The sequence below is a fragment of the Ranitomeya variabilis genome, chromosome 1 (genome assembly GCF_051348905.1).
Source record: "Ranitomeya variabilis isolate aRanVar5 chromosome 1, aRanVar5.hap1, whole genome shotgun sequence".
Classification (NCBI taxonomy): Eukaryota; Metazoa; Chordata; class Amphibia; order Anura; family Dendrobatidae; genus Ranitomeya; species Ranitomeya variabilis.
In genome coordinates, this window is record NC_135232.1 from 16131601 (window position 1) to 16158360 (window position 26760).

The 26760-nt window shown below is 45.2% G+C and overlaps 1 protein-coding gene across 2 annotated transcripts; it reads left to right on the forward strand.

Annotated features, from left to right (window-relative positions):
• On the forward strand, positions 1–26760 carry LOC143793506 (uncharacterized). Of its 2 annotated transcripts, none has more exons than XM_077280539.1 (9): positions 1–122; positions 533–679; positions 996–1175; positions 1947–2070; positions 5045–5142; positions 5221–5379; positions 7187–7284; positions 7404–7521; positions 24331–26759. In XM_077280539.1, exons 6-9 carry the CDS (start codon positions 5316–5318, stop codon positions 26061–26063), a joined length of 2013 nt encoding a protein of 670 aa, XP_077136654.1. In that variant the 5' UTR covers positions 1–122; positions 533–679; positions 996–1175; positions 1947–2070; positions 5045–5142; positions 5221–5315; the 3' UTR covers positions 26064–26759. The 2 variants fall into 2 exon arrangements, with proteins under 2 accessions (XP_077136654.1, XP_077136653.1); XM_077280538.1 differs by having other exon boundaries at positions 5–122; positions 5221–5296; positions 24331–26760.

The window sequence follows — 26760 nt, forward strand, 5'->3', positions numbered from 1 at the left end:
CCCTGATCACATGACGGTGACGTCACCACAGGTCCTTCAGCTCTCGGTGCAGCAGCTCCGTCCTGGTTGTGTGCAGCTCGTGTTCTCTGGTGTCAGCCAGCAGCAGATCTCCCGCCATTCCGGTGAGATTACAGGAGGGTTTGGTGGAGTTTTGGTGCTTTGTGGTAAATCCTCTGCTGGCTGTGTAGTTACCATGGTGACCGTCCATGCTGGAGGTGTAGTTACCACGGTGACCGGCCTCTGCTGGTGATTTAGTTACCACGGTGACCGTCCTCTGCTGGTAGTGTAGTTACCATGGTGACCGTCCTCTGCTGGAGGTGTAGTTACCACGGTGACCGTCCTCTGCTGGTGGTGTAGTTACCACGGTGACCGTCCTCCTCCTACGAGGCTGATGATGAGCGGTCAGATCGGCGGAGGAGGCCGCGGTGGAGTTTTGTGGCTTTTCCTCCTGATAAATGTTGATATTTGGCAGAATTTAGTGATTGTCGTTCTCTCGTCCCCTGTGATTTCCATCTTCTCCTCCATCATGAAGACGCCGGCAGGACAAGATCCCTCCAGCTGATCCAGTGCTCATCCCTCCTCCTCCTGAATGACCCCGAGGATGGACGAGGACAGGGATGAGACCACCAGAAGATTATTCCACTTGGCCCTGGAGATCATCTCCCTGCTGAGCGGAGAGGTAACTCCTCTACATTTCTATCAGCTTTATTGTGTTCTGTGACAAGTCCGACATCGGGAGGAGGAAATCCAGAATAGAGAGAAGGATTCTTTCCTGTAAGAGCAGTGATTGTGTGGAGCTCTCTGCCCGGAGGAGTTGTCATGGGGATTCCCTATAAGAGCTGTAGAGGGGCCGGGATGTCTGTCCGGAGGGGAATAATATTCCCGGTTATGGCCCCAGATTACTGGAGACGGTTATTGATCCCGGGATTTCTACTGATTGTCAGATCTGGAGTCGGGAAGGAATCTTCTCCCTAAGTGTCTCTCTCCATACACAGGATTACACAATAGTGAGGAAGACACCGGGGGACGGTGTGACTCCCATCATCCATCTCCAGGAGTCAGGAGGGCGGAGCCCGGGCCCCATCACAGAGCCTCCCCCGCACTCCCTGCTACATGAGAGGAACAAGAAGATCCTGGAGCTCAGCAACAAGATGATTGAGCTGCTGAGCGGAGAGGTGACTGCTGGGACATTATACAGCACTGGAGGATTCTGGGTGATGAGCGGAGAGGTGACTGCTGGGACATTATACAGGACTGGAGGATTGTGGGTGATGAGCGGAGAGGTGACTGCTGGGACATTATACAGGACTGGAGGATTCTGGGTGATGAGCAGAGAGGTGACTGCTGGGACATTATACAGGACTGGAGGATTCTGGGTGATGAGCAGAGAGGTGACTGCTGGGACATTATACAGGACAGCACTGGAGGATTCTGGGTGATGAGCGGGGAGGTGACTGCTGGGACATTATACAGCACTGGAGGATTCTGGGTGATGAGCGGAGAGGTGACTGCTGGGACATTATACAGGACTGGAGGATTCTGGGTGATGAGCAGAGAGGTGACTGCTGGGACATTATACAGCACTAGAGGATTCTGGGTGATGAGCGGAGAGGTGACTGCTGGGACATTATACAGGACTGGAGGATTCTGGGTGATGAGAGGTGACTGCTGGGACATTATACAGGACAGCACTGGAGGATTCTGGGTGATGAGCGGAGAGGTGACTGCTGGGACATTATACAGCACTGGAGGATTCTGGGTGATGAGCGGAGAGGTGACTGCTGGGACGTTATACAGCACTGGAGGATTCTGGGTGGTGAGCGGAGAAGTGACTGCTGGGACATTATACAGCACTGGAGGATTCTGGGTGATGAGCAGAGAGGTGACTGCTGGGACATTATTCAGCACTGGAGGATTCTGGGTGATGACGGTGTCGCTGTTGTCAGGTTCCTATAAGGTGTCAGGACGTCGCTGTCTATCTCTCCATGGAGGAGTGGGAGTATCTAGAAGGACACCAGGATCGGTACCAGGATGTGATGATGGAGGAGCTCCGGCCTCTTACACCACGAGGTGAGAAGCGAGGCTCCTTGTTGGCTCCGGTGGATGTGATGACGTCTCTCCGGCGTCGTCCTATAATAGATGAGTTTTCTCCAGACTTGCTCTGGTTTTCTCTACATTTTCTCCGTCTGACAACAGCTTTCATTTCCCTGATTATTTCCTTCTGATCTGTGAGTCGCGGTTTCTCCGCTGTCGTCTCGTCTTCATCAGTCTTGAGTCTTCGTCCTCGGCGGCTTCTTTCAGAATCTTTCTCCTTCCTTAGAGCATCGGTCACATTTTCTCTGCAGATGTCCCGTCCTTCTGTCCGTTCTCTCCTGTGAGTTCTTTCTGTCCCTAAGTCGGTTGTGGATTGTTGCTCAGCAGAGTCGGGGTTAATTTACTGATCATTCTCCCCCTAATCCGCTGTCGCTCGTCCGTCCCTCAGAATCGGGGCCCAATGTCGTCATCAGTCGTGGTCGGCGTCCGGCTCCTCCCTCTTGGCTGACACTTGTGTCACCTTCCTTGGTCTTCTCCTTCATTCTCTCTTCTTGTTTGTGACAAATCACTTTCTCCGTTCTGTGCACAAAGTCCTGGATAAATATCGGCACCGGACCGTCCCTCAGACCTCAAAGCTCGAGTCGCTGTCCTGACATAAAGATGGGACGTGGTGGAGCCGATCACCCGTCAGTCTGACATGGAGGCTTTCCATCCGTTCTCCGGCCTCCGCGTCTATTCACCACTCGCTCTGCAGGCATAGAAGCCAGAACTTTCCGTACTGGAGGAGGTTGGATCATCGCACACTGCTCTCTATAGGGGGTAATGTTTCTCCTTGAGGAGAGCGGCAATCCTGAGAACGTAGAGTTATAGGCCATGCAATGCCCCATGGGACATAAGATATGCAAATTTCCTCTTCCCAGATGCAGAGAACCGGGTATAGCACCACATATAGGAGTCAGCAATCCAATCAATATCAACGTTTCAACCACGTCCTGATGGGGCAGATTTTCATTTTTGCATTATTTTCTCTTCTTCAATAAGTGAGAACATTATTTTCAACAATATTCTCTTTATTTGGGGGAATTTTTTTAACAATTTTTGGGAGGGGGATTGTAGTTATAGTCAATAAGATGAGTAACGAAACATAACAGAGCAATCTAAAACTTGGGGACTAAAACTTGAGATCCTGTTAATTCCTGGCTTCATAGGAAAACCATGGCGGCAGAGAAGGGTCTTCTGCAAGCCCCTGGCTGTCATGGCAAACATTTGTTGAGACCCTGCGATTTAGTGACTGGCAGGGGAATGGGACACCCATCCACATAAAGGGAACCTGTCATGTAAAATAACATTAACCTTCAGTCATGGGGTTAACCTGCAGATTAATAATGTTTTGAACTTGCCCGGCGCCTGCACTGAGAGGCCCTCTGCCTGGAGGAAGTTACCTTTATTCCCCCCGGCAGCGTTCGGCTTCCAGCCATAGAGGTGCGTTCGGTGCAGCTTCAGTGACTCCTCAGTATGTAGTGAGCAGCAGCTGAATCTGCGCCCCCGACACTGACTGACGGCCGGCTCTAATGCTGAGCCATAATGCGGAGCCAGCTGTCGGTCAGTGCCGGGGGCGCGGTAACTACTGCTCTGTATATACTGCCCGGTGACTGTAGCTGCGGCGGCCGAAACTCTATGATTGGAAGCTGAACACTGCCAGGTGGAATAAGGTTCATTTCCTCCCGACAGCGGGGTTCTCAGTGCTCACACCGGGCAGGTTTAAAATGCTATTAACTTGCTGATTAACCTCCTATCTACAGGTTATTAGTGTTATTTTACATGACAAGTTCCCTTTAAATGGCACTGTCAGGCTGTCGTCAGCAGTGACGTGGTTAAATGGCAGCAATCGGAGCTCACTCCACAGATGCGCACCTGGCATCCTCCATGCATGAACACCAGATATCAGGAAGGGGTTTTAAGAGTCTAGTCACATAACGTCAGAATGCACGGACAGGGTGTCCTAGCCTCAAGGGCTCTTCATGGGGTCTGAGGAGAACGATATAAGTGGGATGATGATGCAGGTGTTGGCCCTGCTGGGAAATCGGGCAGCACAATGCTGGTAATAATCAGTGTAAGTCTCCCGTAAAGGGTTGTTTGTTCAGTAGAATATGTATTATGGGGCTTTTCAGTGGAATCTGACCAGACAATCTCTCCTTGGTTCCCCGTGTACATCAGTAAGCGCCCATGATCCCGGTGCCGGCTCTCTAGTGTCCTCTCGTATTACACGTTGATAATCACTAACCGCTGCGTACCGGGGGCTCCCACAACACCGTCCTCCTGAGCGCTGTGACTTCATCCGTTAGCCGTACACGTGCACTTTCCTCCTTCGGAGTCAAACTCAGAACTTTCAGCGCAGCGCACTTGCTGCCTATTTTTCTGTTCATATTGATATTTATCTCTATTTAAAAAAGAATAAGACTGCAGTAACTCGTCTTTTAATAGGTGGACGGCAGGTTCTCTCCTCTTAGTGATCCCAGAGGATCCTTTCCAGGAGGGAGGCCGTGTCCTCATGGTAACATCATGAGCTCTCCAAAAACAATCATTGGTAAATGGTAATCGTCCTTCCCCCAATCTCCATAACAGCACATTAAGAGATAAGAAATCTCTGGATAGAAATGTGGAGCTTTCTCCAGCTCCTCTGTGGTTCCATCCCTGGTGGAGAGGGAACTTAGAGCTGTTGTGTGTCTTAGTACGGCTCCTCCATCTGACTGACGAGGGTCTTCTCTGTCCATCTCCTCATGGTCCTTATCCTCCGTGTTAAGAGCAGAGAGCATTAGGCTTTGGCCTCGCTGATTATCACTTCATACTTGGGGGCCACAATGTGCTGGGAGCTCGGTACCGGTGGTGAGGACCACATCAGTGTAATTTAGTCCCTGATGCAGAAACCTAGAAATACCAGTTCTGAGAGACGTGTCTCATATATAGACAGATACACGGCAGGTGATGTATTCAGTCTGTGTCTCCACAGATGGATCCAGGAGGGGAAATCCACCAGAGAGATGTCCCCGTCCTCTGTATCCCCAGCACTGTCCAGAGGAGAATCCCAACATCCCGGAGGATCATCAGGTAGATGACACTGAAGCCTCCACAACATCTGACCATGAAGTGATGGGACCTGAGCTCACCTTACATTTTACTTTTTAGGGTGAAGATCTGATTGATATTCAGGTTGCAGTTATACATGGAGGACAAGAGGCGATCGCAATATGGGCCGATCAGGGTGAGGAGGGGAGACTGTCATGTCTGTTCTGTGGTCACCTACTACTACTACCATCATCTTCTCACATGACACAATCTATAGTGGTATGTAAAATTTTGGGCACCCCTGGTCAAAATTGCTGTTATTGTGAACAGTTAAGCCAGTTACAAATGAAATGATCTCTAAAAGGCCTAAAGTTAAAGATGACACATTTCTAGGGATGAGCGAGTATACTCTTTGCTCGGGTTTTCCCGAGCACGCTCGGATGGCCTCCGAGTATTTTTTAGTGCTTGGAGATTTAGTTTTCATCACCGCATCTGAATGATTTACAGCTGTTAGCCAGGCTGAGTACATGTGGGGGTTGACTGGTGGCTAGGGAATCCCCACATGTATTCAAGTTGGCTGGTAGCTTTAAATCATTAAGCTGCGACGATGAAAACTAAATCTCCGAGCACTTACAAATACTCGGAGACCACCCGAGCGTGCTCGGGAAAACCGAAGCAACGAGTATACTGGCTCATCACTACACATTTCCTTTGTATTTTAGGTAAAATATATTTTTTATTTATCCTTTTTTAAATTTAATAAAATTGCAGAAAGGAAAATAGGACAATTCAAAAGTTTGGGCACCCTCGGAGATTTGTGTGCTCAGATAATTTTGACCAAGGTTTCAGACCTTAATTAGCCTGTTAGGGTTATGGCTTCTTCACTATCATCATTAGGAAAGGACAGGGGATGCACGTTTCCCAGCTTTATAAAAACCCAGGCTATAAGAAGATAGCAAAGTGTTTTCAAGTTGCTCTTTCCTCAGTTCCAAATGTAATTAAGAAATGGCACTTACCAAGAACAGTGGAGGTCAAGATAAGGTCTGGAAGACCATGCAACATCTCAGTGAAAGCTGCTCATAGGATTGCTAGAGAGGAAAATCGGAACCCCGGCTTGACTGAAAATGACCCTCAGAAAGATTTAGCAGACTGGAGTTGTAGTACAATGTTCTACTGTTCAGAGAAAATTGCAAAAATATGGCCTTCATTGAAGAGTCATTAGAAGAAATCCTCTCCTGCATCCTTACCATAAAATTCAGAAGTCTGCAAAAGAACATCTAAACAAAACTGATGCATTTTGGAAACGAGCCCTGTGGACTGATGAGGTTAAAATAGAACTCTGTGGCCACAATGATCAAAGGCATGTGTGGAGAAAAACGGACACAAAATTTCAGGAAAAGAACATCTTTCCAACCATTAGGCATGGGGGTGGATTAATCATGCTTTGGGGTTGCACCTCAGCCAATGGCACGGGGAACATTTCACAGGTAGAAGGAAGAATGGACTCAATAAAATTTCCACAAATTCTTGATGCAAACATAACACCAGCTGTAAAAAAGCTGAAGGTGAATAGAGGAAGAGGATGGCTGCTACAAATGGAGAATGATTTTAAATACACGTCAAAATCCACCTCAGAAGGGGCAAGCTGAAGGTTTTAAAATGGGCCCTCACAGTCACCTGATCTGAACATCATTGTAAATTTGTGACTAGACCTGAAAATAGCAGAGGATGCAAGACGACCCAGGAATCTCACAGACCTGGAGGAAGTGTCCATTGAAGAGTGGATGAGAATCCTTCAAACAAGAACTGAGACCCTTGTCTGGCTACAAAAACTGTTTACAAGCTGTGATGTTTCTAAAAGAGGGGGCTACTTGGTACTAACCATACAGAGGGCCCAAACTTTTGTAACCGCACATTTACCTTTTTTTTTGCCTAAAATACAAAGGAAATTTGTCAACTTTAACTTCATCCCTTAGAGATAATTTCTTCTTCAACTTGCTTATCTGTTGACAATAATAGTAATTTTGTCCAGGGGTGTCCAAACTTTAACTTGCCACTGTATTCCATCACTGTGTGTTTCCTACAGATGAACTCTTGGAAAGAAATCCATCAGAGAGATGTCCCCGTCCTCTGTGTCCCCAGGACTGTCCGGAGGAGAATCACAACATCCCGGAGGATCATCAGGTAGACGGCGCTGAGCCCTGTACCGGATCTGTATATCGGGGGACATTTCTGAGCGAGGTCATGGGTGTCACAGATTTAGTTTTTTTGTATTGTGTTGATTGTTACATCTGATATATCAGGAGGAAGATCTGACTAAGAATAAAGTGGAGGATGAGACAGAAGAAGAAGCGATGATGAGGGGGGATCAGCAATCTGTAAGTGGCGGAAAGGAGGAGATTCCGGGTGATGTTTCCCCAGGTATGTAATAGTGACTGGCGCGTGATGATGGTGACCGGTGTGTGATATCGTGTGAAGTCTCCAGTGCAGTGAAGCTTTATTCACTGTTCACTACAGAAGTGTCCGGTGATGGCGCAGCTGCTCCTGTACAGAGTTCGGCGGTGCACCGATCAATAACGGGGCCATCTTCACACCTCTTTTAGTGATTTAGGAAGCACATATTTAATTTTTATAATTATAAATTTTTTCATATTACTTCCATCCCTTACTTTCATGTTATATATAGTCTAGATCCATGAGGGAAAAGAAAAAAAAAAAGGTGCTGAGACATGAACACAGGGTCCAATCTGTCAAGTAATACAGACACTGTTAAACAGGAGCAAATAACCTGGAAAGGACGGCCATGCTAGCGGCTGAACACAAGAGCGGGTGGTGGGGGAGTGGACTCCCAACGCGTATCGCTGTTACCAGGACAGCTTCGTCAGGGGAAGCCTCATGTTCATGTCTCGGCACCTTTTTTTTTTTTTTTTTCCCTCATGGATCTAGACTATATTTTTAGGTCTATGTGATATTTGTCATTTATACCTTTATTGACTTGGTGCTGTGTACTATTTACCTGCTGGTGGGTGTTCTAGTATTATATGCCTATATTTCATTTTAGGTTTATCTTTCTCTGTTTTGTTATTCATTTGATTGTTTAGGTGTGTATTTTGTTTATTGCTATACTTTACACAGAGTGGGGGCTCATGTGGTGGAGTGTTGTATTGTATTGTTTTTAAACTTTGTTACCAAGTTTCCGGTTTTATATATAAATATCTCTTCGGCTGGTGTGCATACCTTATAGTGACTCTCTTTGTTTCTTTGTTGGCATGCAGAAATGTAGGAGGTGTCCACATTACTAATAGTACAAAGGCTTTGGAAAAGTGTCGTAGCTAACAACAAAAGAAATCCACCAAAATATGAGATTCCAAATACACCCTCCTCCTGAGCCCCACAGTGTTTCTAAACCGCAGTTATGGTCCATATATTTAACATTAATGTACCGAAGATCCCCACTTAATTTACAGGGTGCGTGTCTCCAGAAGCATGAGCTGAGCATAATGTACGGGACTCTACAGTGTACGGGACACTACGGTGTACGGGGCACTACGGTGTACGGGGCACTACAATGTACGTGATGCTACAGTGTACTGGCACTTCACCCTACCAGGCACTGCAATATATCCAGGCACTTTAGTGGCATATTTGCCTGTTCACTTACCAACATCCATTGCTGCTCATTTCTGGAGAACACGCATGGAGTCAAATTCATCACTACACCTGTAGATAAATTCCCAGAGTGGTGTAATTACCTAAATGGGGTCACTTGAGGGGGGATTCTGCTCTTTTGCCACTTGCTCTATATATGGAGTCTGCAAACTATTCTATGAAAATTTGATTGAGTTAAGTAGCGCTTCTTCCCCCCCTGAGTCTCGCCATGTGGCTAAGCAGTACCGTACAGACACATATGGGGTATTGTGTAATAATTTATGTGGTCATCTTTACCCATTTCCTCTTCTGAAAATGTAAAATCTGGGGCTAAAACAACATTATAGTGATAAACATTTATTTTTTTTTTCACCGTTCATTGGTATAACATTTTGTGAAACAGATATGGAGTTAATTTGCTCGCTGCACCTCTAGATGATTTATTTGATCAAATTATAAATTTAGGGCTAAAACAACATTTTTGGGGTAAAAACTTAATTTTTCATTTTCACAGTCCATTGTCTTAACATTTTGTGAAGCACTTGTGGTTTCAAAATGCTCTCCATACCTTTTACATAAATTCCTTGATGGATGTAGTTTCCAAAATGGGGTCAGTTGTCAGTGTTTCCACTGTTTAGGAACATCAGGGGCTCTGCAAACACAACATGGCGTCCGCTATCTATTTTAGCCAATTTTTCACTCCAAAAGTCAAATGGCGCTTCTTCCTTTCTGTGCCTTGCCATGCTCCTAAACAGTAGTTTTCCCCCACATATGGGGTATAAGTATACTCGGGAGAAAGTCCACAACAAATTACTTGGTCCATTTTCTCTTGTTATCCTTGTTTATTAGTGGTGACAAAGAGGCAGTATTTAAATAAACAACCAATCGCAAAGCTATTACAGTTACATATGTTAATGTGTAGATAGATCATAGATCATTATGAACAGCCTGTGCACGGTGACGCATACACAGAGCATTTAAGAGACAGCAGAGCAAACGCAGCGAGGAGCTATCACATCATAAAAACGTAATAAAACCAACCTAGGATAAAAAATACACAAAACAGCAAAATTGATCATAAAAAATAAGCATGGAAAAAAATATATACATACACACACACACACACACACACACACACACACACACACACACACACACACACACACACACACGTAAAAAAATAAGGAGAAGAGAACCATATCTAGCTTGTCACTTTATCAATCATAAGATTCAGTCCTTCAGGGGCCAACGTACCCAGTTTGAATATCCAGAAACGTTCTTTTCTTGTTAGGCTACTAAACCGATCTGCTACATTATCGGATATGTGATCAATAATTATTAATTTCAAAGATTTCCAATTTTTTGGGTGCATTAGCAAGAAGTGTTTGGACAGACTGTGTAATAAGAAACCATTTTCTATGTTCTGTCGATGTTTATTCAATGTGGCGTGCATCGTTTGTATGGTGCGGCCCACATACTGTAGACCGCACTCGATCAGGTAGACTACGTAAGTAGACTGACTGGTAACAGATGAGTGAATTTTATAAAGGGTGCCTGTTGTATTTGATTTAAATTCCCGTGCTCCATTTACTATGGAAACACAGCAAAAGCACTTAGGATTCCCGCATGCAAAGCAACCATCGTTCGAAGGTAACTGAGGACCTAGGTATAATGGAGCTAATGTAGTATTACTGGGTGCAATCCTATTGCCGAAGGTTCGATTCTTACGGAATATTGTTATAGGGTGAGGAGGTATATGTTTTCAAAAGTACTGGATCCCCTTTAAGAATAAACCAATATTTTGACAGCAGTTTCCTAACAATTCCATGGGATTGATTAAAGGTGGTGATAAAACTCCACCTACTCGATGACATCTTCGAGGAGGATGACGCCGCGGCTTTCGCTTTGATGCTGTTGATACAATCCTTCTGGGTAAGGGATTTGGCTCTCAAACAAGCGTCCTTAATTAGTTTCTTTGGATACTCTCTCCGATTGAACCTATCATCCAAAATGTTAGCCTCCCTAAAATGAACTTGCTTATTTCCAAACGTAATTGTCTCGCAGACTCCGCCGTACTCCAGCTTAATTTAATTAGGGAAAAAGTGAATGTGTTTTGTCAATATCCGGAATTTGCAGAATTTGATGTAAAACTACATGGTAGACTAAATAAGTTTTGAAGAAGGATTAATTAAGAAAAAGGCATCCAAATTCCTGAGGGATAAAAAGGACAGACTGTGTATTCATACAGCGGTCCCTATGGAAACAGACACCAACCCGACCTACTGTTAATCTACACTCTGCTAAGAATACTGCACCCTCTCACCTGGAAGGTGTTACTAACCCCCTATTACAATTTTGCAATAAACAGAAAATATTTTATAAACAACATAAGGAAAGTCTGAAAGGTAGTACTAATACTTACATAAATAAGGTGATGAAAAACAGCGCGATCTGCGCTACTCAGCCATTTACCGGTGGGCGCGGCCATCTTTCTGTGGCCGCGAAGGCGCAGATGAAGCGCTCTGCTGCCCGGGGCTTCAGGAAAATGGCCGCGGGATGCCGCGCGTGCGCAGATGGAGATCGCAGCGGCCATTTTCCTGTAGCCCAAGGCAGCAGAGCACTCCATCTGCGCACGCGCGGCCACAGAAAGATGGCCGCGCCCACCGGTAAACGGCTGAATAGCGCAGATCGCGCTGTTTTTCATCACCTGGGCAGTGGATATTCTCTGTTGGACATGCGCACACCACTACGCCACCAACGGAATGATGAGCCTGATCTGGGGGAGAAACAGCGCTGTCACCACGCCCATAAGACCAGACCAGTGTGAGTGACAGCCCAAAACGGCGACTTTACAAAGGTATTTCGTCAGCATAGGTGGGTAATAAAGGCACACAAAAGACACTAATGTAACGCCCAGCTCTGCCCCTATTTAACGCTATTTTTAGCTCATCTTCAAAAAACGGGGTGACAGGTTCCCTTTAAAGGGGATCAAGTACTTTCGAAACATTTACCTCCTCATCCTATAACAATATTCTGAAAGAATCGACCCTTCGGCAATAGGATTCCACCCAGTAATGCTACATTAGCTCCATTATACCTAGGTCCTCAGTTACCTTTGAACTATGGTTGCTTTGCATGCGGGAATCCTAAGTGCCTTTGCTGTGCTTCCATAGTAAATGGAGCACGGGAATTTAAAGGGCCACTGTCACCCCCTCCAGCCATTATAAACTAAAAGAGCCACCTTGTGCAGCAGTAATGCTGCAGTCTAACAAGGTGGCTCTTTTAGTTTTTGTTGCTGTTATTCTCAAAATAAAGCGTTTTATAATTTTGCCCAAATACCTATCTTTATACCTGGAGGCAGGTCTTTGAAGCGCCCAACTGCCAACAGTCTGCTCTTCTGCCTGGAGCAGGCGCATTGAGCATTGGCCGTCATAGCTCAGATGCCGGGTTCCGGACTGCGCCTGTGCCGTGCCTAGGAATCCCAGCCCCGCACTGTACATAATGCATAACACAGTGTGGGGCTGGGATTCAGTGACAGGGTGGCCGCACTGCCCGCACAGGCGCAGTCCAGAACCCGGCATCTAAGCTATGACAGCCAATGCGCCTGCTCCAGGCAGAAGAGCAGAGCGCAGTCGCCGGATTTCAGAGGAAAACATCGCTGAGGGGGCGGCGACCAGCACCCCAGAAGAGATGACTGTTGGCAGTTGGGCGCTTCAAAGACCTGCTTCCAGGTATAAAGATAGGTATTTGGGCAAAATTTTAAAAAACTTTATTTTGAGAATAACAGCAACAAAAACTAAAAGAGCCACCTTGTTAGAATGCAGCATTACTGCTGCACAAGGTGGCTCTTTTAGTTTATAACGGCTGGAGGGGGTGACAGTGGCCCTTTAAATCAAATACAACAGGCACCCTTTTTAAAATTCACTCATCTGTTAACTGTCAGTCTACTTACCGTATTTTTCGGATTATAAGACGCACAGGACCATAAGACGCACGCCAAATTTGGGGTGAAAATTGTACAAAAAAAAGATTTTTTATTAGATGGGGGTCCGTCTTATTGTCCAAATTTACAGTATCTTACCTGAGGGCTGGCGGTGGCAGAGCAGGGTCACAGGAGGCATGGTGTCGGCAGAGGTGCGGTGATGCGGTGGGGGATATGCCGTGCACTTGAGCAGGGTCCTTTCCTGTTTAGGTGGGCGACACCACGGCCTGGTGTCCATGGGGGGGTTGCAGCAGTGCTGTGGCGGCGGCAGAGGTGCAGGGATGATGAGGCGCAGCGAGCAGTATGGCGTGAGCAGGGTCCCTTCCAAAGGTGAGGTGACGCAGTGGCCCGGTATCCAAGGTAAGCAGCAGAGCCGGGTGAATCATGGCTTTATCGGTGGCGGCGGCCATCTTCCTGAGGCCGCGCGTGCGCAGATGAAGTGCTCTGCTTCCCGGGGCTTCGGGGCCGCTCACTGCGCCTCATCATCCCCGCACCTCTTCCGGTAAGCCTGCATTCCAACTATAAGACGCACCCCCTATTTCCCCACCTTTTTTTTGTGGGGGGGGGGGGGGGGGGAGTGCGTCTTATAGTCCGAAAAATGCGGTACGTAGTCTACCCGATCGAGTGCGGTTGCGGTCTACAGTATGTGGCCCGCACCATACAAACGATGCACGATAGATTGAATAAACATCGACAGAACATAAAAAATGGTTTCTTATTACACAGTCTGTCCAAACACTTCTTGCTAATGCACCAAAAAAATTGGAAATCTTTGAAATTAATAATTATTGATCACATATCTGATAATGTGGCAGATCGGTTTAGTAGCCTAATAAAAAAAGAAGGTTTCTGGATATTCAAACTGGGTACGTTGGCCCCTGAAGGATTGAATCTTATGATTGATAAAGTGACAAGCTAGATATGGTTCTCTTCTCCTTCTTTCCTTTAGTTATACACTGTGTTCCAAATGATTCTGCACAAAGAGTTTAGGAGTGATAAGGTTAGAATTTTTTTGTTTGTCATGTAAACTCATTGATGGTGATGTGTGTCAGGGCTCTTTATATCACTGAAAGCAATTGCAGAGACCTGTGCACATTAGTTTGGCCGGTGCGTCCAAATAAAGGCAAGACTACTTAAGAAGGCTGTTCCACATTATTAAGCAGCCTACATTTTTTGCCAAAATGGGAAAGAAAAAGGATGTGTCGGCTGCTGAGAAGCAACAAATTGTGGAGTATTTAGGTCAAGGCATGACTACAATCACCATTGCCAAGACACTTCATCGCGATCATCGCACAATCAAGAAGTATGTAGCTGATTCCCAGCACACACGTGTGTGTGCTGATAAGGAAAAATTGAGGACTCTTTCCAACAGGCAATTGCGTAAGGTTAAAAGAGCAGCTGCAAAAATGCCTTGTCATAGCAGCAGACAAGTTTTTGAAGCTGCTGGTGCCTCCAACGTCCCCAGAACAACAAGATGCAGGGTCCTTCAGAGGTGCGTGAGCCATCCTGTCGACCACCTCTATCCACTGCACACAAGCAGAAACTGCTCCAGTGGGCCAAACGATACATGAAGACTGACTTCCAAACTGTTTTGTTCACCGATGAGTGCCGTGCAACGCTCGATGGTCCAGATGGATGGAGTGGAGGATGGCTGGTTGATGGACACCCCATAAAAACACGGCTAAGGCGCCAACAAGGAGGAGGTGGAGTAATGTTTTGGGCTGGAATCATGGGGAGAGAGATTGTTGGCCCCTTTATGATCCCTGAAGGGGTAAAGATGAACTCCATAATCTATGTGGAGTTTCTAAAACAACACTTCCTGCCATGGTTCAAGAGGAAGAACCGTACTTTCCGCAGCAAGATCATTTTCATGCATGATAATGCACCGTCTCATGCTGCAAAAAAACACATCTGCATCTCTGGCTGCTATGGGCATAAAAGAGGACAAAGTTATGGTGCGGCCACCATCTTCCCCTGACCTCAACCCCATTGAGAACCTCTGGAGCATCATCAAAAGGAGTGTCTATGATGGCGGGAGGCAGTTCACATCTAAGCAACAGCTCTGGGAGGGGATTCTGTCCACATGCAAAACAATTGAGGCAGAAACCATCCAAAAACTGACAAATTCAATGGACGAGAGTGTTCAGAAGCTTCTTTCAAACAAGGGGTCCCATGTGCAAATGTAACGTCACCTAGAATAAAGTTTTCACTTGAAAACTGTTTGATTTCATTTTGTAATAAGCTGATAATGCTTATAACTTCACAATTGACCATTTTTTTGTTCAAAATAATAAAAAGGTTGAAAACTCTGCTGTGCATAATAATTTGGAACATGCATTTTGAGTGTTTATTTTTTTTTAAAAGATACTGTTTTCATAGGCAGTTTGTTCCAAAACATTGCAATTATACTAGAATAGTAGATGACTGGAAAATAACAATGACTGCAATTCAGAGAGGTAATGTAGAGAAAATAGGAGGAAATATTATTTGCATAATAATTCGGAACACAGTGTGTGTGTGTGTGTATATGTATATGTGTGTATATATATATATATATATATATATATATATATATATATATATACACTCACCGGCCACTTTATTAGGTACACCTGTCCAACTTCTTGTTAACACTTAATTTCTAATCAGCCAATCACATGGCGGCAACTCAGTGCATTTAGGCATGTAGACATGGTCAAGACAATCTCCTGCAGTTCAAACCGAGCATCAGTATGGGGAAGAAAGGTGATTTGAGTGCCTTTGAACGTGGCATGGTTGTTGGTGCCAGAAGGGCTGGTCTGAGTATTTCAGAAACTGCTGATCTACTGGGATTTTCACGCACAACCATCTCTAGGGTTTACAGAGAATGGTCCGAAAAAGAAAAAAAATCCAGTGAGCGGCAGTTCTGTGGGCGGAAATGCCTTGTTGATGCCAGAGGTCAGAGGAGAATGGGCAGACTGGTTCGAGCTGATAGAAAGGCAACAGTGACTCAAATCGCCACCCGTTACAACCAAGGTAGGCCTAAGAGCATCTCTGAACGCACAGTGCGTCGAACTTTGAGGCAGATGGGCTACAGCAGCAGAAGACCACACCGGGTACCACTCCTTTCAGCTAAGAACAGGAAACTGAGGCTACAATTTGTACAAGCTCATCGAAATTGGACAGTAGAAGATTGGAAAAACGTTGCTTGGTCTGATGAGTCTCGATTTCTGCTGCGACATTCGGATGGTAGGGTCAGAATTTGGCGTAAACAACATGAAAGCATGGATCCATCCTGCCTTGTATGGAGCATCTTTGGGATGTGCAGCCGACAAATCTGCGGCAACTGTGTGATGCCATCATGTCAATATGGACCAAAATCTCTGAGGAATGCTTCCAGCACCTTGTTGAATCTATGCCACGAAGAATTGAGGCAGTTCTGAAGGCAAAAGGGGGTCCAACCCGTTACTAGCATGGTGTACCTAATAAAGTGGCCGGTGAGTGTATATATATATATATATATATATATATATATATATATATATATATATATATATATATATATATATATATATATATATATATATATATATATATATATATATATATATATATATATATATATATATATATTTATTTATTTTTTTTATTTATTTTTTTTTCCCCATGCTTATTTTTTATGATTAATTTTGCTGTTTTTTTTTTTTTTTTACCTAGATTGGTTTTATTATGTTTTCATGATGTGATAGCTCCTCGCTGCGTTTGCTCTGCTGTCTCTTACATGCTCCGTGTGTGCGTCACCGTGCACAGGCTGTTTTTAATGATCTATTATACCTACACATTATCATATGTAATTGTAATAGCTTTGCGACTGGTTGTTGTTTATTTAAATACTGCCTCTTTGTCACCACTAATAAACTGCCCTCCTGATGAAGACGGTGTTATCCGTTGAAACGCGTTGTGGTTCAAACCTGGTGTTCGAGTCTTCTTTCTGCGCTACTGAGACCGATCTTCATTTTCCATGTTTAAAATTGAGTCACTTTTAGATACTTTCTGTCGCATAGGCCCCTCAGTCACTTCATATGTGTTGTGGTCCCTAAAAAAAAATTTGGTTTTGTAAGTTTTATTGTAAAAATGAGAAATTGCTGATAAAATTTGACACCTTATAACTTCACAAAAAATTATGCTTTAACCCCTTTACCCCCAAGGGTTGTTTGCACGTTAATGACCAGGGGATTTTTACAGTTTATGAGGTTATAACTCTGGAACGCTTCAACAGGTCACGGTGATTCTGACATTGTTTGCTTCTCCTTTTGTTTGCTTCTCCTCATTGGGGGACACAGACCGTGGGTGTATGCTGCTGCCACCAGGAGGTTGACACTAAGTATTACAAAGAAAGTTAGCTCCTCCTCTGCAGTATACACCCTCATTCTGGCTCCCAGACAACCAGATCTTGCTTAGTGTCCGTAGGAGGCACACGGACGGGACTGCTATTCAGACCCAAAACTCTTTATTACTTTATTTTATTTTTACATTTTTTCCTTTTACATTTTTGATTTTACTTTTTATAACGGACGAAGGGGCGACTGATCCTTTCAAGGCTCCAATCTCCCCAAACCATCAATCTCCCCGAACCATTAACAGGCGAGCACGGAGTGTGTCGCCTCTCTGTATCCTCTCTGGCAACGTGGGATGCCACGCCTGGGCTGATTCTTAGGGGCGACGGGTCCCTTCAAGGGCACCGATCTCCCCACACCTTCAACGGACGAGCACATGGAGTATCACGTCTATGTATCCTCCGCGGCCAGGCCTAATGCCGGACATTCAGCCCTGTCCAATCCTAGGTGATTAACCCGTTGGATGTACAGAGGCCCACCTCATGGCGTCCGAGCAGCCCCCACTGCACCACCACTGTTAAAGCGGATGGTGCAAGGAGGCAGACGATACCTCTCCACCTCCCTACTAAAGGGATGATAGATTGAGGTTTTTCTTTTTATCCCTGCACATTCCAAACAACAGCGACAGCAGAGGATCTTTTCTACTTTTCTGACCTGCTGAATAGAGCTTCTTGGGTAAGTGTCGGGACTGGAGAGGCTGGAGGGCTCTGCACAACCGGCGGATTCACGCTTTTTTTTTGCAGCTGGGGGTCGCTTTTCTTTTCTCTTTTTGCTTGGCGCCAAAAATATTGCCCCCGGCTTCGGGTTTGTGTAGGCCCCAGCCCTTGCTATGCCGCGCTTCCATGGCTCCGCCCCCTATTCAGGCGCTTCTCGTTTAGGATGAGAGCACTCGCAGCATATTCTCGGCAGCCATCTTCATTCTCCTGTCGCTTCCGGACATGATCTGGCATCCGGAAGCGGCTGCTGCATAGGACCCGGTGGTATTCAGCGCTGAAGACAGCGCTAATCCAACGTGGACTCGGGGGACCCAGGATCCGGGTAAGGAGACGCTGCTCCCTCTCCCTCCCCAAACTACCTCCGGCAGCATAAAGGCCATGACCAGTATTCCCTGGTCTTAAAGGCACATGACCAGTATTTCCTGGTTTTAAAGGCACAGATCCAGTATTCTCTGGCCCAAGGCACATGACCAGTCCGAAGCTGGTCACCCTAAATGAGCTCAGGAGCCCTCCGCCGCCGCCTATCTCAGCTTATCCCAGAGTACATAGTTCCCCTGAGTGAGCTTCGTCACTGCCGCAATCCATGGCTTCTCTGACCAAGAGATTGAATCCCCCCCGTGAAGCCTCTGTGGATCAGAGTGCTCGCAGGACCTATATAGATGGTCCCTCTCCTACATGGGAGCTGTCGGCTAGCAGGAGCCGCAAGTATTCTAGAAACGTACAGGCGTCTAGAAAACGGGAGCTTCATTTCCTGATCCCTCACCAATGATTTGCTGAGAACAAGACTCTGAATTTGGATTGGATGTTGCCTTGGATCTGGACTCTCCAGGGCTTCAGAAAAGCATGGATTCGCCAATTTAGACCATCAACCAATCTTGGTAGATTGACGAGGACTCCGTTTTTGCTCTAGATCATGCAGTGTCCCTCAAAAGGAGACTAAACTCCCTCATAGAGATTCACCCGGACAGGGAGCGTCCGGATAAGCGATTCACTCGACAGAAATTTCTTCAAGCACGGTATCCTTTTTCAGCCAATATGCGAACACGTGGAGTTTACCCTCCACGTATACCCCCCCTACGATGTGGAATGCCATGCCTGGTCTGATTTTCAGGGGCGACGGGTCCTTTAAAGGGCACCGATCCCCCCACACCATCAACAGAGGAGCACATGAAGTGTCGCTTCCATGTATCCTCTTCTGAAGCCCGGACTAATGCCGGACAACCAGCCCTGTCCACCCGGGGACCTGATTTCTGTGGATGTACAGAGGCACCCCTTTTAGCATCTGAGTAGCCCCTTCTGCATCACCACTATTTAGCGGATGATGCAAGAAGGCGGACGATTCCTCTCCACTTCCTTGTTAAGAGGATGGTGGATTGAGGGTTCATCATTGTAACTCTGCACCGTCAAAAGACAGTGGCGACAGCATGAGACAGCTTTTTCCTGACCTGCTGGACAGCCACGCATTCTGCCACCTGGGAACTTAACGGGGTAGAATCTCCTGTGGTATACCTACCAGTATCCCTGCCTGATGGGCCATCAATTAAAAATACCACGGACTGTCAGATAGCAAATCTGGCTAGTTCCGTCTTGCGGCCTCGGGCTCATCGCTCTACCCTTCCTTAGCCGCCGCATGGGTTGCTAGAGAAACGGTCTCCTGGTCGGAGACCTTAACTACTTTGATTCACAATAGTAACCTTTTCCCGAAGACAGTACAGCTGGCCAATCAAATTTCTTGAGCGGGAGACTGTGGTTCACGCCTCTTGGATGCGGCTAGTTGCACGGCGCTGTAAGCAGCAAATGCCATTTCATTCAGAAGAGCATTATGGCTCGGAGAATAGAAGCGTACTCTGCTTTCAAAAAGCCTATGACATCACTTGCTTACCAGAGTGATTGGTTATTCAGTGAGAAGTTGGGGGCATTCCTCACACAGTAACAAATGATCGCATGTTTCCTATAGACCCAACCGGCAGTCGAATGCTTGTCCAAAACAGTCTAGATCTGAGGGATCTTGGTCCCAAAAAAAGAGACAGAAAAGTAAGACCGATCCTGGACCTCAAACTTTTAACAAGCTTGACCATGTCCTCCTTCTTTGGATGGAGTTCCTCGATTCGGACATTACCTCAATGGAAAAAGATGGAGTTTCTTGCATCCAACGACATTCGGGATGCTCACCTCCACATTCCAAATTTTTTTTTCCCCCCCCCCCCCCTCTCAAAAAAAAAATAAATAAAAATCCTGCGCTTTTCCATTCGCGAACGAACAGCATTTTCTGGTCACGACCTTGCCTTTCGGCCTTGCTACCGCTCCCAGAGTATTCACAAGGTCATGGCGACTGTCATGTCCATCTTGCACTCTCGGGGCGTGTTCGTCCTGCCCTAGCAATCCTTCCAGGACTGCGCTGAGTCTGACTATATCACTTGCAATACCCTTTCTCACCTGGGCTGGCAGATAAGCTTAGACAAGTCTTCCTCATTTCCAGCCCAGGAAATATATCCTTTTTAAGGATGATCCTGGACACCTCCAGAGGGTTGGTAATTCTCCCTTGAGACAAGGCCTTGGCCCTTCAACAGGGAGCTCACGCACTTGGTCACTCATCCCCTCATTCCATTCGATTTGCTATGAGGGTTCTGAGCAAAAATGGTGGTGGCAATGGAAGCAGTTCCCTTCGCTCCGCTTGTTTTCTGTGGGTTAAACGGGCTTTCAGAGGGTAGTCTCTGAGCTCCTTCCTCATCCAGGGGAGATCCTTTCTCCCTGTTCAATGGTTATTAGTGACAATCGATGCCAGACTTCTGCGCTGGGGAGCATCACCACACTGCTCAAGGCCACCAGTCATCTCTGGAATCCAGTCTCCCGATCATTGTTCTGGGGATTCGCTAGTCCTACAGCAGGTCCACTGCCTTCTGGCGGGTCACCCCATCTGAATTCAATCGGATAATGTCACAGCTGTGCCGTACGTCAATCAACTATGAGGTACCCGCGGCCATGGCCGAGGTACCTCACATTCTCCGATGGGCTGAGATCAATCACTCGGTGATCTCGGCACTAGACATCCCAGGAGTAGAACTCTGGGCGGCAGACTTCTTCTGCCATCATTGTCTCGCCTCAAGTGAGAAAGAACTTCATCCGGAAGTCTTCCCACAGATCTGCATTCACTGGAGCACTCCAGATGTAGATTGGATGGCATTCGGTTTGTGTGCCAATGTACTCAAGTTCATAGTTCGGTCTTGAGACCCAAAAGCCATTGCAGTGCATACTCTGGTTCTTCCGTGGAACCAGTTCCGTCACCTCTCTTGCACTACGTCTGAGAGTCTTTAGGAAGTGGAAAGGGTCCCAGTGGTCCTGGGCGATCTGCACTGACGACGTCCGGTTTTGTTTGCGGAGCTAGTCCAACTCGTCGCCGATTTTCTCTGGCGGTTGTCGGATCGTCCAGATCTGCTCTCCAGGAACCGGTTCTGACCCAAGCGGGATTCTCACAACAAGTTGTCAGCGACTAGTGCTTGTAAGCCCGCCTCAGTATGCATTTTGCTTGGGGCAGAGATCACAGCATCCCCATGTTTTCCTTCAAACAATCTAGATTCAGGCTTGACCCTCAGCTCGCTGTAAGTCTAGGTTTTAGCCTTTTTAGTCTTATTACAACAAAACTGCAAGTAGGGACTTTCTCGCAGGGAGTTTTCACATGCGTTTCTTCCCTATCGCCTACCTTTAGAACTTTGGGACCTTAATGGTTCTGCGGGGTCTTGCAGTAGATTCCTTTTGATTCGGACAGACTTTACTGTCATGAAAGGTCGCCTTTTTCTATGCGGTCACGTCATTCAGGCAAGTCTTCAGAGCTTGCCGCTCTGTCTTTTCAGACTCTTTTTCTTATTTCCATCAAGGCAAGGTTGTCCTTAGGCCGTCCTCGTCCCTTCTTACCAATGTGGTATCTTACTCCTTCTGTTACGAGGACATCGTTCTTCCATTGTCTCATTCGGCACCAGTCCACAAATCGGAACGTGTTCCCCATACTCTGGACGAGGTGAGTGCTCTGAGAAGGTACGTATCGAGGACGGCGTTCTCCTGAAGGTTGGACACTTTTTGGGCTTCCTGACTGTCACAGGAAGGCTTTCTGATGGTTACAGGAAGGGTTTAGCCGCTTCATCAGCCATGTTAGCTTGGTGGATTCGTTACACCATCCAGTGATCCTTCCACGTCCGAGGTCAGCCTATCCCCGCGGTGATCAGGGCACTCCCCACTTCGTCGATAGTGGCTTCTTGGGCCATTAGGCACCAGGTATCGGCAGAGCAGGCCGACAAGGTTGCAGTTTCATCCAGTCCGCACACATTCTTGAAGCACTACATTATTCACACCCAGACTTCTGCAGATGTGAGTCTGGGCAGGTGAAATGTGCAGGCCCCGGTAGCTCATTCTTAAGAAGCGGTTACGCAGGGACTGATCTGTTGTCCCCATCCAGGGACTGCTTTGGGACGTCCCATGGTCTGTGTCCCCCAATGACGTGAAGGAGAAATAGGGATTTGTGTGTACTGAACGTAAAATCCTTTTCTCTGAGCCAATCATTGGGGGACACAGCTCCCACCCTGTTAATGGCTCTGTGCTTGTTCTGTAATTTGACATGTTATACGCTTATATGTTATTATTGATCTCCTACTGCTTTTGCACTGAACTGGTTCTCTGGGAGCCAGCATGAGGGTGTATACTGCAGGGGAGGAGCTAACTTTCTTTGTAATACTTAGTGTCAGCCTCCTGATGGCAGCAGCATACACCCACGGGCTGTGTCCCCAAATGAATGGCTCGGAGAAAAGGACTTTACGGTGAGTACACAAAAATCCCTATTTTTCGTGACATATTGTACTTCATGATAGTGGTCAAATTTCTTTTGATATGACTTGCGTTTATTTGTGTGAAAAAAAGCTGAAATTTGGTGAAAATTTTGCAATTTTCCACATTTGAATTTTCATGCCCTTAAATCACAAAGATATGAAACACAAAATACTTAATATTTCCCACATGTCTGCTTTACATCAGCACAATTTTGGAAACAAAATTTTTTTTGGGTAGGGGGTTATAAGGGTTAAAAGTTGACCAGCAATTTCTCATTTTTACAACACCATTTTTTTTTTTTTTTTAGGGACCATATCACATTTGAAATCACTTTGAGAGGTCTATATGATAGAAAATACCCCAAATTGACACCATTCTAAAAACTGCACCCCTTAAGGTGCGCAAATACCACATTCAAAAAGTTTATTAACCTTTCTGGTGTTTCACAGGATTTTTTGGAATATTTAAAAAAAATGAACATTTAACTTTTTTCACAAAAAAATTACTTCAGATCCAAATTTTGTTTATTTTCCCAAGGGTAACAGCAGAAATTGGACCCCAAAAGTTATTGTGCAATTTGTCCTGACTACACTGATACCCCATATGTGGGGGGAACCACTGTTTGGGTGCACAGTAGAGCTCGGAAGGGAAGGAGCGCCATTTGATTTTTTTCAAAGCAAAATTGGCTGGAATTGAGATAGGACGCCATGTTGCATTTGCAGAGCCCCTGATGTACCTAAACAGTGGAAACCCCCAAAAGTGACCCAATTTTGGACACAAGACCCCCACGGAACTTATCTAGATGTGTGGTGAGCACTTTGAACCCCCAAGTGCTTCACGGAAGTTTATAATGCAGAGACGTAAAAATAAAAAATCATTACTTTTTCAACAAAAATTATATTTTCACCCCCAACTTTTTTATTTTCCCAAGGGTAACAGAAGAAATTGGACCCCAAAAGATGTTGTCCAATTTGTCCTGAGTGCACTGATACTCCATATGTGGGGGGAACCACTGTTTGGGCGCATGGCAGAGCTCGGAAGGGAGCGCCGGATTTTACTGTTATGATTTGCAGGTGCCATGACCCACTGGGAGAGCCCATGAGGTGCCAAAACAGCAGAGCCCTCAATAAGTGATCCCTTTTTACGAATTACACCTCTCAATGAATTTAACTAGGGGTGCAGTGATCATATTGACACCATGGGTGTGTCACAGAATTTTATACCATTGGGCAGCCATGCGGAGAGACTCAGGAGGAACGGAGCGCTATTTGCCTATTCAAGTAGATGGGTCTGTGCACATGTCGGTGTGTTTCCACGGACCGTGTGTCCATGGGCACTGTTTTAATTGCGTGGGCACTTATCTACACTAAGAGCATAATAGGAAGCTTGCTACAAGAGTGAAATGGCAATGGTGGTACATTAGGGTGGTAATTCCTGATTACAGGTTTCCTTTAAGAACTGTCTATTTGCTGTCTAATCTCTGCCACCCCTGACTTGTGCCAATGTCACCAGTTTATAAGTGTTATTCAATTTACCCATCATTGTGTTCATGTTATGGCATGTAGTTGTCTTCCTTATTACCGGTACTTTTACTGACGAGGGTTTTCATTGTGAGCTCCATAAAAAAAATTAGAAATCCCTTTTGTGTTGTAGATAAAATTCACATCCAATCTATCTTTCATCCTTATAGGAAATCCTTCTGAGAATAACTGGTTATCACTAAACTGTAAAGAAGATATCGGGAAGCACTCTAATGGAGAAAACCTCATTACCCTTCATGGACCTCCTGGACTTCACAGAACTTCATTTTCTTATACTCCTCCTAATCATGAGGATGCCTTTCCTGAGCAATCTCGCATTGTTACCACAATTCCAGGTGACAACGTGGATGCAAGATTTCACTGTGACAAGCAACTTACTAAAAGTTCAGATTTTTTAGCACAACGAAAACACAAAGGAAAAAAGAGATACTCCTGTCCAGAATGTGGGAAATGCTTTACAAAGAAATCAGAATTTGTTATACATGAGAGAATTCACACAGGAGAAAAGCCATTTTCATGTTCGGAATGTGGGAAGGCTTTCACACGTAAAAAGGAACTTATTAGACATCAGAAAATTCACACAGGAGAGCGGCCATATTCCTGTTCAGAATGTGGGAAATGCTTTACCAAAAAATCAGAATTTGTTATACATGAGAGAATTCACACAGGAGAAAAGCCATTTTCATGTTCGGAATGTGGGAAGGCTTTCACACGTAAAAATGATCTTATTAGACATCAGAGAATTCACACAGGAGAGCAGCCATATTCCTGTTCAGAATGTGGGAAATGCTTTACAAATAAAGAGAGTCTTATTAATCATCAGAGAATTCACACAGGAGTGAAGCCATATTCCTGTTCAGAATGTGGGAAATGCTTTACAAATAAAGAGAATCTTATTAATCATCAGAGAATTCACACAGGAGAAAAGCCATATTCATGTGGGGAATGTGGGAAGGCCTTCACATATAAAGGGAGTCTTATTAGACATCAGAGAATTCACACAGGAGAGAAGCCATATTCCTGTTTAGTATGTGGGAAGTCTTTCGCAGATAAAGGGAGTCTTATTGGACATCAGAGAATTCACACAGGAGAGAAGCCATATTCATGTTCAGAATGTGGGAAATGCTTTACAAATAAAGGGAGTCTTATTAATCATCAGAGAATTCACACAGGAGAAAAGACATTTACATGTTTGGAATGTGGGAAGTTCTTAATAGATAAAAGGAGTATTATTCGACATCAGAGAGCTCACACAGGAGAGACACCATATTCATGTTCAGAATGTGGGAAGTGCTTTACACATAAAGAGAGTCTTATTAAACATCTGATAATTCATACAGGAGAGAAGCCATATTCATGTTCAGAATGTGGGAAATGTTTTAGAGATAATTTTGATCTTGTTAAACATCAAAGAATTCACACAGGAGAAAAGCCGTATTCCTGTTCACTCTGTTTCAAATTCTTTACAGCAAAAAGGAGTCTTATTACACATCAGAAATTCCACGCAGGAGAAAAGCCGTATTCATGTTCAGAATGTGGGAAGTCTTTCACGGTTAAAGGGAATCTTATTACACATCAGAGAATTCACACAGAAAAACCTTTTTCATGTTTGCAATGTGGAAGGTGCTTCACAGAGAAATCACAACTTGTTAAACATCAGAAAATCCACACAGGAGAAAAGCCGCATTCATGTTCACTATGTGGGAAGTCTTTCACGGTTAAACGGAGTCTTATTACACATCAGAGAATTCATACAGGAGAGAAGCCGTATTCATGTTCACGCTGTGAGAAATGCTTCACAAGAAAATCAAGTCTTGTGAGCCACGAGAGAAGTCACACACAGAATGGTGGAAATCTTTCATACATAAATCATATCTTGTAAAACAGGAGAGAAGACATGCAGGAAAGAAATGGTAATTATGTTCTGTGTTTTATACATTTTAATAAACATTGCTCAGCATAAATGAGTACACCCCCTTTGATCGGTAAGATTTTTATTAATATCTGACTGAACACAAGAACAATTTGCCAACACTGAATTTCATGGAACATTTTTTTGTAATCAAAACTTGTAAGTTGGGTTAATTTAACTTTCATTACTAAATCTTTAGATTTACACAAATAAGTAGATAAAAATGAGTACATCAAAAGCTACTTCATCTATCATTTAGTATGTCCTCCATGATTTTTAACGACAACACCAAGTCTTCTAGGCCTGGAATAAACAAGTTGGTTACATAATGCATCATCTTCTTTCTCTTTAGTGTTCTTAGCGCCTAGATGCTGGATGGAGAGTGATGACAACTTGTCTCTTCAGAATTCACCATAGGTGTTTGGTGGGGTTCAGATCAGAAAACACTTGGCCAGTGAATCACTTTTACCATGCTCTTTAAAAATGCAACATTGGTCTTAAGGTACATTCACACTGAACGATATCGCTAGCGATCCGTGAAGTTGCAGCGTCCTGGCTAGCGATATCGTTGAGTTTGACAGGCAGCAGCGATCAGGATCCTGCTGTGACATCGTTGGTCGGAGCAGAAAGGCCAGAACTTTATTTCGTCGCTGGATCTCCCACAGAC